This window comes from Sus scrofa, chromosome 10 (genome assembly GCF_054392235.1).
Source record: "Sus scrofa isolate SSC_HxYL_T2T_F1_AM1 chromosome 10, Sscrofa_HxYL_maternal_Yorkshire_Landrace_v2.0, whole genome shotgun sequence".
Lineage (NCBI taxonomy): Eukaryota > Metazoa > Chordata > Mammalia > Artiodactyla > Suidae > Sus > Sus scrofa.
This window is the reverse complement of record NC_139392.1, coordinates 51757331-51772168: the sequence shown is the minus strand read 5'-3', so window position 1 is coordinate 51772168 and position 14838 is coordinate 51757331. Positions and strand designations below refer to the sequence as shown.

Genomic DNA, 14838 nt, shown 5'->3' with positions numbered 1-14838 from the left:
CTCTCGAGATATTCCTTTTAAGATGAAGGATGAGTTGTTGCATCTGTCCTGTCCTGTAACCAAAAGAGGCACAATGCCTAGTGAGCCTCTTTAGATTTTAGAGGCAACATCTTGCTCATGTTGGGTATGCTAGTCTGGTCCATTGACTGGGTGCCCCAAAAAGCTTAGTTCTGAGTGAGTCTCTGAACAAGAGAAGGCTCTCCAACAAATCCAGGTTGCCATGCAAGCTGCTCTAACACTTGGGCCAAATGATCCAGTAAAACTACTGGTGTTTGAAGTACCAGTGGCAAATTTTGGTACTACTGACAGACTCCAGGAGGCAAACCAGCAGGCAGACCCTTAGGCTTTTGGAACAAAGGCATGGTATCTATGTGGATAATTACTCTTCTTTTGAGAAACAGCTTTTAGCTTTCTACTGAGTCTTGGTAGAGAATGAATGCTTAAACATGGGCCACCAAGTTCATGAGCTGCTCATCATCAATTGGGTGTTACTTGACCCACCAAGCCAAAAAACAGCACTCTATCATCAAGTGGAAGTGGTATATAGGAGACTGGGCCTGAGCAGGCCTTAAAGGCATAAGTAAGTTACATTAGGAAGTGGCCCAAATGCCTACAGCCCTGACTCCTGCCTTCTCTCCCAGCCTACACCTATGGCCTCACATGGAGTTCTCTACAATCAGTTGACTGAGAAGAAAAAAATGTGGGCCTGATTTACAGGTGGTTTTGCATGATATGCAGGCGCCAAGGGAAGTGGATAGCTACAGCACTAATACCCTTTTTCTGGGTCACCCTTGAAGGACAGGAGTGAAAGGTCACTCTCCCTGTGAGCAGCATCTGGTTGTTCATTCTACTTGGAAGGAAAAATGGCCAGGAGTTTGACTACATGCTGATGCACGCGCTGTGGCCACGATTTGGCTCAGTGGTCTGAAACTTGGAAGGAACATGAAATTGCTGATGAAGAGGTTGTGGATAGAACTCTCTGAATGGGCAAAAAGCATGAGTATATTGTGTCTCATGTAAATACTCACCTAAGAGTCACCTTAGTAAATCAAGGGAATCTGTTCTGTGGACACCAGTCAGATTCTTTTTGCAGCCACACCCATCGTTGACAATGAGCTCATGAACACAGTGGCCACAGTGGGAGGGATGGAGGCTATGCATTGAGCTCAGCACCATGAGACTGTGAACTCCATAAGGGAGGGGTTATTGCTGTTGGCTTTGCTTTCGTGTGTCCCCAGAGCCCATACAGTGGTATCACATGAAAGTGCCCAATTAACCCTTGAATGAGTAAATGTATGAGCTACAAAAGTTTTAAAATGTAGCACTAAGGAAAGAGATCATCGAACAGCTCTTGGTAGTAGTTTCTTATTAACTAATTTAAAAATAGAGATAATTCTGGACATTTGTGAAAATTCCATGTGTCACGTGAAGTGATGGGATATCACTAATATTTGCATTTTTAAATCCTAGAAGTTATTCTTTGCTTATCACTTTTCTATCAGTCAAAAGGTAACTGAGATTAGGAAACACAGCCAAGTTCAAGTTTTATATGTGACACATTTAATATGGTCTCACTCTAATCAGTCATTAACAATAAAGCAGGCTGTACTTGCTTAAATAGGTACATTGTACTTGCTTAAGATTTTGTAAACATACCGTGGGGATGATTAAGAAATGTGCTATGATGGAGGCTTCCTAATTATAGAGCATTAGAAGGTGCCCCAGTGTTAGAGCTACATACCCACATAAATCAATTTCTTCCTCATATTTGTTGAATGATCTCTCACCTTTTACTTCCTTTGTAATTTATCTATAATAAATAACTATTAAGATATCTGGACTACAACAAATAACAAAGGCTGGAGGGGTTGTGGAGAAAAGGGAACCCTCCTGCACTGTTGGTGGGAATGGAAACTGGTACAGCCATTATGAAGAACGGTTTGGAGATAACTTAGAAATCTATACATAGAATTTCCACATGACCCCGCAACCCCACTCTTGGGCATATATCCGGACAAAACTCTACTTAAAAGAGACACATGCACCTGCATGTTCATTGCAGCACTATTCACAATAGCCAGGACATGGAAACAACCCAAATGTCTATCAACAGATGATTGGATTTGGAGGATGTGGTGTATATATACACAATGGAATACTACTCAGCCATAAAAAAGAATGACATAATACCATTTGCAGCAACATGGATGGAGACGCTCATAATGAGTGAAATGAGTCAGAAAGACAAAGACAAATACCATATGATATCACCTATAACTGGAATCTAATATCCAGCACAAATGAACATCTCCACAGAAAAGAAAATCATGGACTTGGAGAATAGACTTGTGGCTGCCCGACAGGAGAGGGAAGGAGTGGGAGGGATTGGGAGCTTGGGGTTATCAGATACAATTTAGAATAGATGTACAAGGAGATCCTGCTGAGTAGCATTGAGAACTATGTCTAGATACTCATGGTGCAACAGAACAAAGGGTGGGAAAAAAAAAATGTATACAGGTAGGAGTAACTTGATCCCCACGCTGTACAGCAGGGGAAAAAAAAAAAAAAAAAAAAAGATCTGGACTACAGAAAATACTGGTACTAAGTTTGTACTTCAGATTTTGTGGTGATCAAATTTGATTCCAGCTTTACTTATTTCAAGTCTACTGGCCTTTAAAACATCATGTTAGCTGATAGATGCAGTTTGGAACTTTTTGCAAATTTAATACATAAATGTCTTTGAAAGTGACAAAAACACCAAATATAATTTAAATATCTGCAAGGGTCTTCTCCTTTGATAAACTTGAAACTTTATTATTTAAATAAAAAGGTGGCATACTTTCAATTTATTTATTTTTTATTTTTGTCTTTTTGTCTTTTCTAGGGCCACACCTGTGGCATATGGAGGTTCCCAGGCTAGGGGTCTAATTGGAGCTGCAGCTGGATCTGAACCACGTCTGTGACCCACACCACAGCTCACGGCAACGCCGGATCCTTAACCCACTGAGCAGGGCCAGGGATCGAACCCGCAACCTCATGTTCCTAGTTGGATTCGTTCACCACTGCACCATGATAGGAACTCCAATTTAGTACCTCAATGTTTACTAAGTCTTGGGTGGTTCCAGGACTTTGGAGACAGCACCCTGAGTTAGCCTGCTGCTGTAAAGCAAGATGAAGGAGTCCCTGACTGAGGGTGGGAGTCTGTATTTTCCAAAGAGGGCTGTGGACAAAGGCTACTGAAGGTTTTGTGGGATATAAGGTTCTAGTTGTCTTCCATCACTCATTCCCTTCACAAGGGATTATGGCCAGATGAAATATTTCTGTAGCTTATTCCTTGTATTTACTTGATTTGGGAACAAGAGATTTTTAAACATACACATATGTCCTATTTTTTTTTCTTTTCAGGGCTGTGCCTGAGGCATATGGGAGTTCCTTGGCTAGGGGTTGAATCAGAGCTACAGCTTCCAGCCTACACCACAGCTACAGCAATGCCAGATCCTTAACTGACGGAGTGAGGCCAGGGATGAAACCTGCATCCTCATGGATACTAGTCTGGTTCATAATTCACCAAGCCACAGTGGGAACTCCCCACACACGCTTCTTTGCTTGCAGAATGTAGGTATTTTTTTCCTGCTAATAAAAATACATTCTTTCTGAAAACAGGTTAAAGAAAATAATCACTCATAATTCACCCAAAAGTTTCACATATTTTCCTTCCTATCCTTTAAATACACAAAATTACTGTTTTGTTTTATTTGTGTTTACTATCTGTGTAACCATATGCTTAGGCCATTCTTTCCACTTCTGAGTATCTTCCAAGGCCAGAGGACTACTCTCATAGCCCAGTCTCATTTCTTTTTTTTTTTTTTTTTGAGGCCCAAACCCGTGGCATATGGAAGTTCCCAGGCCAGGGGCTGAATCAGAGCTACAGTTGTTGGCCTACGCCACAGCCACAGCAACTCCAGATCCGAGCCACATCTGCAACTTACACCACAGCTCATGGCAACTCCGGATTCCTGACCCACTGAGTGAGGCCAGAGATCGAACCTGCATCCTCATGGATACTAGTCGGATTCGTTTCCACTGCACCACAACAGGAATTCCCAGCCTCATTTCTTATGGATCTTGAACACACTTCTCCAGTTATTAACAAGTACCTGAAATGTGTTAATCACAACCATTGAATTTACCTTTGCAAACATTAGGTAACAAATGAGACTTTTCCTAGAAAAGTTATGCGAATGGAATGTCATCAGAAATGGCAGAACAAAGACAAACATCCTTGGCAATCCACCTGTAAGTCTAGTCTTTACTCTAAACTGCAAACGAGGCACATGGTCTTCCCTAGCAATTCAGGGAGATGTCTCGGTAATGGGCTTCAAAACTTTATTTTTATTTATGTATTTATTTTTGGTCTTTTTGCATTTTCTAGGGCCACACCAGTGGCATACGGAGGTTCCCAGGCTAGGGGTATAATCAGAGCTGTAGCCACTGGCCTACACCACAGCCATAGCAACGCAGGATCCGAGTCGCTTCTGTGACCTACACCACAGCTCACAGCAATGCCGGATCCTTAACCCACTGCTCGAGGCCAGGGATCGAACCCACAACCTCCTGGTTCCTAATCGGATTGGTTAACCACTGAACCACGACGGGAACTCCAAAACTTTAATCACATAACCTTAATCGGTAGATTATTACCATCTTGAGTCAAAGAAAGAGCATTCTCCTTTTCTAGTATCCTAAACCTAAGAATCTATGTCTATTCACTTTTCTAAAAAATGAATTGTACTTCTTTAATTAAAACAATTTATCTTTGTCCTTCCAGATTGTCACATTTTGCGAGATTCAAGAGTTGGATCAACACAGCTCATGAGCAGCTACTCTAAAATCTGTGTATTTGTAACTAGAAGATCCAGAAAGCCACCCAGTGTCTTTATCTTAATGCACCCCTGGCACTTCAGTTATGTCTTTACAGCCCAATTATAAATCCTACAAGTCAATGCATTAAAAAGAGAAAGTTTTGCCATTATGTACTGAATTCAAATTTATTTTAAAAGGTAAAGTTTTATACATCCTTTAAAAAAATGAAAATTCAAAAGTCTTAGAGTTAAGCAATGAATCTTCAACATTATAAAGCTATTTATAACAAGTAATTAAAGTAGTGGTAACATTTTACCCTTATAAAAATGTCACAGAATTCAAGTCACAACTTGGATCCTCAATGATTCAAGTGTCTTATCTTACACAATAAGGGTTTGGTCAGTTTTAAGATAAAATTCCTCCAGATGTGCTGTCCTCAGGTCCTCTATTCTCACCATCCGTCAGCTCACACGGTGGGATAGCTGGCTGCTGTGGAAATTCCACAGTGGTTGTTCTGGTCTTTGGCCATTTTTACGTAGCCGTTCCAGCCCCATTCTGGACCCCAACTGAAAGAAGAACATGTTTTCCACTTTATAGAAGGAATCAGGTCCACATGAGCTTCATTCATAATAATAAACACTAATCTTTAAAACAGGGCTTACCATTATCAGGTACTATTTGAAATTCTGTTACATTTCTAAGTATCTTAATTCCTGTGGGTCCTTATCTTGACTTTTTTAAGATAAGAAATTGTGGCAGAACTGGGAGTCCAAAGTAGTAGGCTATCTCCACAGGCTATCTCATACCTCATCTCAAGTAAAGAAATTTAGTTGTGAAATTTGATCCTCATAACCCCTCAAAGACCTCTGAGAGCTAGGAAGCAGAATTGCAATGACAGGACATCAAGTGATAACAAAAGGATGGACAGAGGCATCTGATTGCTGGACAGTCTTTCAGACTGAAAGAATCAGCAGAGACACCTATTTATTCCTTGTTCAAAAATGAGAGACAGAAAAAGGAAACCAGCCCTCAACTCTATAGGTGCAAAATCCCTTATCTGGAACCCTTGGGGCTAGGTGTGTTTTTCTTTTAACGGCTGCACTCATAGTACACGGAAGTTCCCAGGCCAGGGGTTGAATCTGAGCTGCAGCTGCTGATCTTTGTAGCTGTGGCAATGCCAGATCCCTAACCTACTGCACCAGGCTAGGGATTAAATCCATGCTTATCCAGCATTCCGAGCTGCTAGTCAGGTTCTTAACCCACTGTGTCACAGAGGGAACTCTGAGATGTGTTTCTGAATTAAGAAAATTCTGAATTCAGAAATGCAGTGCTATAAATACACAATAATCACAACAAGCTTGTTACAGAAACTGATAATCACATATCAGTACTTCTGTGTTTACTGGAAGTGGGAGAAAGACTTCTGGGATTTCAAAATTGAGCTGTTTTGGACCTGAAATCAAATAGTAATTCCAAACAAGGATGCCCCTTTTTGTTGTGTTTTTAGGGCTGCACCCGTGGCATATGGATGTTCCCAGGCTGGGGCTGAATTGGAGCTGTATCTGCTGTCCTATGCCACAGCCACAGCAACGCAGAATTTGGGCCATGTCTGTGACCTACACTACAGCTCACAGTAACACCGGATGCTTAACCTACTGAGTGAGGCCAGGGACAGAACCCGCATCCTCATGGATTCCCGTCATGGCTTTGTTCCCGCTAAGCCATGACGGGAACATCAAGGATTTCCCTTTTCAATTTAAAATGTAAACATTGGAGTTTCATACCTGTTCTTGACAATCCAAAATTTACTGCTATTTGAATCAGTTCCTTCAAAGCCATAGCCAACCACCAAAACACCATGATCCAGGTCTTTGCTGCTGCAGTCTGGATCATAATAAATGCCTGGGAGAGTGAAAGCCAATGTTGGGGCGAGGAGTTCCAAGTGTAACCTGACAGTAACCCACCCTTATCAACCAGCTAAGAGAGGCATTTCAAATTTCAGCGAAATGCCCTAAACAAATTCTAAGTAAGACTTAAATTGGTGACAAAAAAAATAGTATTGGTCAATGAAAAGGAAAACGGAAAATTCAACTCACCAGAAATCAAAGAAATTCAGCACAATCTTAGATAAATTTTCTATTTAAAACTTTTTTTCCAATAATAAGATCTAGTTATCTACGCTAAGGTGATGTAGGCACTCACCTACTAACTACTAACATTAACTAGCATAATCCCTTCTACTCCTACCATGGCAACTGAGAGAAGAGCGCATGTGTGTGCTTGCGCACACAGACACATACACACACACACAATACCTGAACCACAGGGTTCTTTACAGTTCTAACTACAGTAGCAAAAAATTTTTGGAAAGAGGGCCCAGCAACCGGAAAATAGTTACATAAATTAGGTTGTATATAGCTAATGGATTACATAGCCACTTAAAAATTTTATGAAGAGTTTGTTATCATGAGAAAATGCTTAAAGTATAATATCAAGTGGAAACCTCCCTGTTATTAAATGCATACACTAAAAATTCTACAGTCCTGAAAACAGGACTGCATACCAAAGTCAATCACTATGCTGCCTGCCTAAATTTTTATAATTAAAGACAAACACCTACCTGACTTATAGAACTGGAAAGATGAATGGCCCGCATCAATAGCAACAGAGATGGGCCCCACAGTTGCGACTGCCTTCATAAGGGCCTTCTCCCGCTGAGGGATGTCCACGAAGCCGGTGTCGTTGGCAGCAGAACACTCGGGCTTATAGGTACAGCTGTTTGTTTCCTTTTAAAGGCAAAGGGGAAAGAGACTTGATTACGACCATCTACCTTCAGGGAAACATGAATTCTAGGATCACAAGACTCAGCAGTTTGCAGCTTAATGATTTGTAAGTCAATTTTCTTATAAAGGAAGCAAAATGCTCTTGACTGGTTTGAAATTGAAAAATTAGTAGATGTTTCTTCAATAAGATCCCTTAGGTCTACTTGGCCATCAGAACTTTCTCACTGTTTGGAGTTCTTGTCATGGCTCAGTGGAAACGAATCTGACTACCATCCACAAGGATGCAGGTTAGATCCCAAGCCTCACTCAGTGGGTTAAGGATCTGGTGTTGCCGTGAGCTGTGGTGTAGGTCACAGACGAGGCTGTGGCCTACAGCTATAGCTCTGATTTGACCCCTAGCCTGGGAACCTCCATATGCCGAGGGTGCGGCCCAAAAAGACAAAAGACAAAAAGAAAGAAAGAAAGAAAGAAATTTCTCACTTTAGAAAAATTCATGTTATATGCAGAATGGTGTATGTATTCTCCATGTTATGTAGAGACAAGCTATGCTAATCATCTAATCAGAGAACTGTGCAATAGCTGATAATTTATGACAGTTCTGACAGTTTGCATCTAAAATGTGAACATTGAGTATGGTGTCTGTTATCTCTGAAAATGTTCAAAAGCAGAGCTGTAATGGCAAGAGAAGGAGCTCCATTTACCCTTCCAAGGTACGGATAGGATTCCTCTGTGTCCAGGCCTCCATTGTCCTTCACGTACTGGAAGGCATTATCCATTAGGCCACCATTGCAGCCCTGATTGCCTTGAGGCCGAGAACAGTCCACCAGGTTCTGCTCACTCAGTGAAACAAGCTTGCCGGTTTTCCGGAACATCTGTCCTTCGAGGGCGCCGGTGGCACTAAAAGCCCAACAAGAACCACACTGACCCTGAAAATAAAAAAGCCATCAGTTTACAAGACAAATACAAAGACTAACAAGAGCCCATACATCTAAACACTCTTATGAAGATCTGCTTACTGTCATACCTGATTCTTCACGGCAGTGACATAGCCTTTTTCTCTCCAATCTACCGATTTGGGGACCTCAAGAACCAGAGATTCGTGGAACACTTTCCCCTTCTTGTGCTTCTGGTTTTGAAAGCCATTCATCACCTGCCTGAATTCTTCATTGGTCTTTAAGGACAAGTAAATAAAAGGTTGAAAAAGCAAGAGGTTATTGTGCTAAAGTACAGAGCAGAGGAAGCACACAAAGTTCAGCAACTCAGGCCATACTCACCATGTCACCAAAGGCATTCATGGCCATGCTGAAGCCATGTTTCCCTTGGCTGTATTCCTGATTGTGCAGTTCAATCATTTTCATATTCTTCTCCCATACGGCTCTCCGCCATCCTTCTTCATTCTAGAGGCAATGATCATTTTTACTTCTACTTCAAATTCAACCCATGCTCACCAAGTGGATTTGTAGACAGAGAAGAAGGAAAACTATCATCAGGGATGTATTTATACTTCTGGAAGCTGTTCTCCAAGCTCTGACATAGGGAAATACGCCCATGCTGTGTTCAGAAATAGGTGCCATTAAGTTACGGCTTTGGAAAAAGCTAACCTCCAGAAATACTCTCTGGCTACAAACTCCAAAAGCATGAACTATTCTCGGTGGGCTCCCTTTTACATGTTACCAACCATGCCATAGAGTCTCCCGTGTGTTGCCTTCCACTTGTACCAGTCTGCATCTAAATTTTGATCAAGTTTTGGAGCAGCTGAGGCTATTCCCAAGCAAAGGGCGGTCAGGAAGAGTGAAGGTTTCATGTTTCAAAAACCTAGGGAAGGAAAAGAAATTAGTATTTGATGAGATCAATCCTTTAAAAAAGCTGTCCTACTTTCTCTTGAGATATTATAGAGCCACTATGTTGGAGTAAAACATTTAAATGATCTTCTCAAATATTTATGGAAGGTCTGTGGAAGAAGGCTAAGGATATCAGGGGAGAATAACCAGGTCCAAGACTTACAAAGTATAGGTATTTAATTCTGCCATCAAAAGGAAAAATTGGCTAACAAATGCTATAGGAACTGAAAGAGACTTCACTATGAGTACAACGATAATTTTTAGGTTTTGATAAGGGTTTCTGGTGTACCTTATGGGTCGGAATTTTAAGGTAAAAACTAAGAAATCATTGATCCATGTTATTTACTGAAGGTACCAAGGTGACCCAGGAATTTTATTTATTAGGATGCCTGATCCTAAGTAGGGGCCTGGTCCCCAAGAGTTTCCTCCGAACTCACGTAAGGCAGGGGTGAGATATGCCATTGAATCTGCTCTATTTTATTTGAAACCTTTTTTGGAAGGCCTTCCCAGTCTCCTCCCTTCCCAGGAGAATGCGGGCAGAGAATGTGCCCAGCGCTCCACCGTGCCTACCCTTGTCGTATGTAGCCCCCACCCCCTCCCTCGCCCCCAAACCCAGCGATCCTGTGGCAGACGGAACTCAGAGCACCCAGTATGGCCCGTCGGAACAGGGCCAGACTCACCCGGGGCTCAGAGAACCCGGCTGAGCCCGCAAGCGTGCTACAGGAGGGGCCAGGCCAGAGGCGTGCCGCCCTGCTCCCAGCCCTCCGCACACGCCCGCCACTTCCAGAAAATGTTTACTCATACAGGGAGCGACGGGCCCTACAGCCCAGCATTCGGGGGGGCGGGGGGGACAGACTGCCGCGACCAACACAGACTTGCGCCCATCTCCTCCCCGAGGCTGACCGGCCTAGGGACCCTCGGGTGGTCTCAGCTCCGCCCTGGATTTCCCCAAATCGCCCTTCCCCCTTCCCCACCTCAAGGCTGCCAAAGCTCGAGGCAGCGCCGACCCAGCCTCATCAACTTGAGGCGGGCAGACGATGGCGTTCCCGGGAGTCGCGCCTGCCCCCTCTCCGGAATCCCTGGATAGCCCCTCCTCCAGTCCCGGTTCTGTACCCGCCTCGGCCCCGAACTGGGTCGCTGACCTGCGGCTTCCACCGCTACGCAGGCGCACTCCACGGACGTACGTATCTCTCCTAAGTTGGCGGTGGCTCGAGGTTCTGGCCGGGTCGCGCCTGACTCAGCCTTTAAGACCCGGGGTTGCGGCCCGCCCGGCCCCGCCCCCACCGCCTGCCTGCACCGCGATTGGCTGATCTGGCAAGTAGGCGGGGCCTCCGGGAGTGAGTACTCCCGGCGCGTGACGCCGCCGTGTCCCAACCTGTTCCAGGGGAGGCCTGGCTGCGTGCCTTTTGTCCTGAACCGAAGAGTAGAGCTGGGGGCCTCTGGGCAGCGCTGAGGAGTCGGTGGGGGTGTGTGTGTGGGGGGGGAGCGGGGGGGATGTCCAGCGCCTCCCTAGGGATCCAGATCAACTAATTACCTCGAATTTGGCGCTCGTTCACGAAAAGACGCTTAAGAGGAACCCCCAAGTGGACTTTGAGCGTAACCCTGCGCCTCCTTTAATCTTACAGTTTGGGGTGAAAATCTGCGGCGGGGCTGAGAACTGTCTAGTCTAGGGATTGCCGCTTCACAGCACAGGTGGGGCGGGGCGGAGGGGTGCTGAGCCCGCGGGATTGAGGAGAATCCAAGCGGAATTACAGTGTTTTAAAACACAAGAACGCGTTGATCGTGGCCCAAATCCCAGGAGGAGGGAAAGGGGACCTTCGCAGGGAAGTCGTGGCATTTTGCAGTGCCCTGTTCCTGTCCTCCCCAGTGGGGGATTCTTCTCGCCTTTCAGTCCTTTCTCAAAACCAACAAAAACGAGTTATTTCCAGGAAAATTTGGCTTAATAAAAAGGGGAGACGAGTGTTTGAGAAAGGGCATAAACCGCATTTCTTCCCTCTGTATTTTGGATCATTAAGTCTTCCTTAGTATCCAAAGTGCTTCTCTTGAGATACAGGAAAGGTACATTTTTTTTTTTTTAAAGTAGTTTAGTCACATTTAATGTCAGGGTTTAGATTTAACTGGCTTGAAGACATCTTTTAGATGGAGGAAAAACTAGAGCTAAAGATTTAAGGAGTTTAATCAGGAACTTTACTTTTTAAAGTTATGTAAGAAACATTCGTTATAGAAAATATGTTTTAGAAAATAAACACTCACTTCCCCTCCCCCATTAACTCTGTTCTAGGGATATTTATATAACAAAAAATAGAATCACAGTGCATGTCGATCTGTAAACTCTTAGTTAAAATTAAGTTGATAACCTTTGTAGAGGCACAGATGAATAGTCTTTGTAAAAATCAACTTATTAAAATTCATATTTTATCCCCTTTGAAGTAGAATCTCTTTCCTCTCAAACACAACTAGGAGCATGAAATTCTCATGTGGTTACAAAAATACATTGTATTGCATATGGCTGGAGATTTTTTTTTTCTTCTTTTTTTTAGGATTAGTCATTGGCTGTCACACTTGGAAGTAAAGGAAGACCAACCACGTGGGAACAACTTGCTATGAGGAGGGTGAAGAAAAGCTTTATAAGGAAAAAACTGACTTTTCCATAAGCCCTGATTTGAAACTGTTATGAGGGAGCTGGAGGAGGGTTAACTAGAAATGGAACATCTTGTGTGATTGGTTTGGGGAGAATATTTGGATTTCTCTGGTTTGTCCTGCAAATGGAAGCAGAAATAAGAAGTTTGTAGCCATTCAGGAAGTCCTGTTTTGAGTTGGTTGCTGCAGAGATGCCTTTTGTAGGTCAGGGTTCTATTGTCATACAAAGTCTAGCCATTGTCCGTTTGTTTACTCAGTTTATCACAAAAAATCCAAGTTACTCTAGCACGTGGGTTTTACACTTGCCCTGGGTCACACCTCCTGAAGATTGCAGGTGGTGGAAAAACCTGTTATTTCATGAATGTCTGTAACTTGAGCAATAGTCTGACAGGAAACTGTGTGGCTGGTGCTACTTTGAAGAGCGGGAGCCCCTTCGTTTCTTAGAATGTGATACAAATGCAACGGAGGGAAAAGTAGGCTCTTTTTATAACAAATGTGCTCAGAACCTAAAATTAAATCAAATGATGTCTAAATTCAGGAGAAAGCCATTTAACTAAGGGAGTGGATTATTATCTACCTGTTAGATAATGCATTACAGAGATTTGTTATTACCAACTATTGGGTTCCTTTGCTTCTTCTACTCCCATTTCTCTGCAGAGTGAGTTAGATAAATGCTAGTTATTGAAATAGGCACAATTTAGCCAAGTAGACAAGCCTTAGCCTTTGATAAAATGCAGTTGGTAGAATTTAATGATTCCTACTAAAATGCTAAGATGCGGTATCTGTGAAAGTGTATTTTTGTGTGCATCCGTCAGCATTTCTTTTGCTCACTAGTGAAATAGAACATAAATTCTTTATTCCATCTCTGGAAATTTTAAACCATAAGGGAATGAACAAACCTCCTGTGGATGGTATTTAAGACCCTGAATCGGAATTCCTGACGTAGATCAGCGGAAATGAATCTGACTAGCATCGATGAGGATGCAGGTTTGACCCCAGCCTTGCTCAGTGGGTTAAGGATCCAGTGTTGCCATGAGCTGTGGTGTTGTGTTGGTAGCAGACGTGGCTCAGGTCCTGTGTTGCTGTGGCTGTGGTGTAGGCCAGGGACTACAGCTCTAATTCGACCCCTAGCCTGGGAACCTCCATATGGTATGGCCCTAAAAAGACAAAAAAAAAAAAAAAAAAAAAGACCCTGAAGCCGCTTAACAATTCCCTCCAATACTGATGGGGAAACTCGGCCTCTGTGCATGGACGCCGAATTGAATCTGGGAGGACAGAGTTTTGAGTGGGGTAGAAAAGAAGAGCTTTATTGCTTTGCCAGGCAAAGAGGGACACAGTGGACGAATGCCCTCAAAACCCTGTGTCCTTAGAGTTCCCTTGTGGTGCAACAGGTTAAGGATCCCGCATTGTCACTGTTGATGCTGGGTTCAAACCCTGGCCCAGGAATTTTCACAAGCTGTGGGCATGGCCAAAACAAACAAACAAACATAACCTGGAGATTTCTGAGGATTCTTACCATCAAGGTTCAAGGGTCAGGGTTGCTGGTAAGGATCAGGCCTGCTTTCCTTCAATCTAGAGATCATCTGACTTTGGGTAGTCTTCTGATGGGCTCCTGTGGTTTCTGGAGGTTATCAAATTGTGACTTTCTCTCTGGAATGAAGAAAGCTTCATCAAATAGCTAATGTCTTCCATTCATTGGGGGTTTTAGTTCTGCAGAAGAGCTCAAAGATATTGTTATGTGTATCCCTTCAGGAGGAACCAGGATCCTGCTCCAAGATTGCACCATGTTTCTTTCTTTTTTTTCTGGCCACACCTTCCACATGGATTTTTCTCAGGCAGGGATGTAATCTGAGCTGCAGCTCCACTTATGCCACAGCTTCGGCAATGCTGGATCTTTAGTCCAACTGCACAAGGCTGGGGATTGAACCCACTGCTGCAGAGATAATGCCAGATTCTTAACCTGCCGCACCAAAATGGGAACTCCCAGCATCATTGTTTCTTGTCTGTTTCTCCCTTGTCTCCTCATCCCCTCTCTTCCCTGATGAGCAGCTGTTTGCATCTGCCCTTTTGGAACTCAGGGAAGGCTGAATGAAGCTTATTTCCTACAAACAAGAAATGGGGGACACAGAAAGGCTTTTGTGTCCAGGAGCCCCACAGGACAATGGGGCTCCTGTTTAAATGTATCAACCCCCTCCACTGTGTTCCTGTGAAACCACTTGTGAAATAACTTATTTTCCCAAGCTACTGTAATCTTCTTTTTCCTATAGGGTTAAACAGTCAGCCAATTTGTTAAGTGAGTAAATCAATCCACAGGAATTAATTAAACTCTTAGCTTTGTGCTCATTGACTGCTCCTGGTGTAGTCTGTGCATTTACTTAGACTCATTCTACATGTAATTTTACTGGCAGATTTTCTGAAGCTTTCCAGTTTTTACTCAGGGCTTAACTAGAGTAATCTTGATTTTACACCATATGAGCACAGTCATGATTGGTATATTTATGTAAGTTCGATATATTTATATGGCAAAGCATATTGGTGCAGTAGGTAACATAGGAGCTGACTTTGAAGGATAAGGGTATAATCCACAAAATTTCCTTTGGATGCCAGAGGAGCTCTTCCTCAAATCTGAAAAAGTCTTTTCATGAAATAACATGTATTAGTTTCTCATGGCTGCTGTAACAAACTCCCACAAACTTGATGACTTAAAGCAT

General features: G+C 43.2%; 1 protein-coding gene and 1 long non-coding RNA gene across 8 annotated transcripts; one reads left to right on the top strand and one right to left on the bottom strand.

Moving 5' to 3' along the window:
- Positions 1-5021: 5021 nt before the first annotated feature.
- Positions 5022-10706, bottom strand: CTSV (cathepsin V). Of its 7 annotated transcripts, none has more exons than XM_005653810.4 (8): positions 10462-10706; positions 9325-9461; positions 8921-9043; positions 8671-8817; positions 8348-8572; positions 7484-7649; positions 6648-6765; positions 5022-5429 (listed from the first exon to the last, which is right to left on the bottom strand). In XM_005653810.4, exons 2-8 carry the CDS (start codon positions 9448-9450, stop codon positions 5330-5332), a joined length of 1005 nt encoding a protein of 334 aa, XP_005653867.1. In that variant the 5' UTR covers positions 9451-9461; positions 10462-10706; the 3' UTR covers positions 5022-5329.
- Positions 10707-10818: 112 nt separating this feature from the next.
- On the top strand, positions 10819-14471 carry LOC146399423 (uncharacterized). The gene is made up of 2 exons (XR_014818332.1): positions 10819-10953; positions 12028-14471. It is a non-coding gene; the product is annotated as an uncharacterized LOC146399423 (long non-coding RNA).
- The last annotated feature ends 367 nt before the right edge of the window (positions 14472-14838 follow it).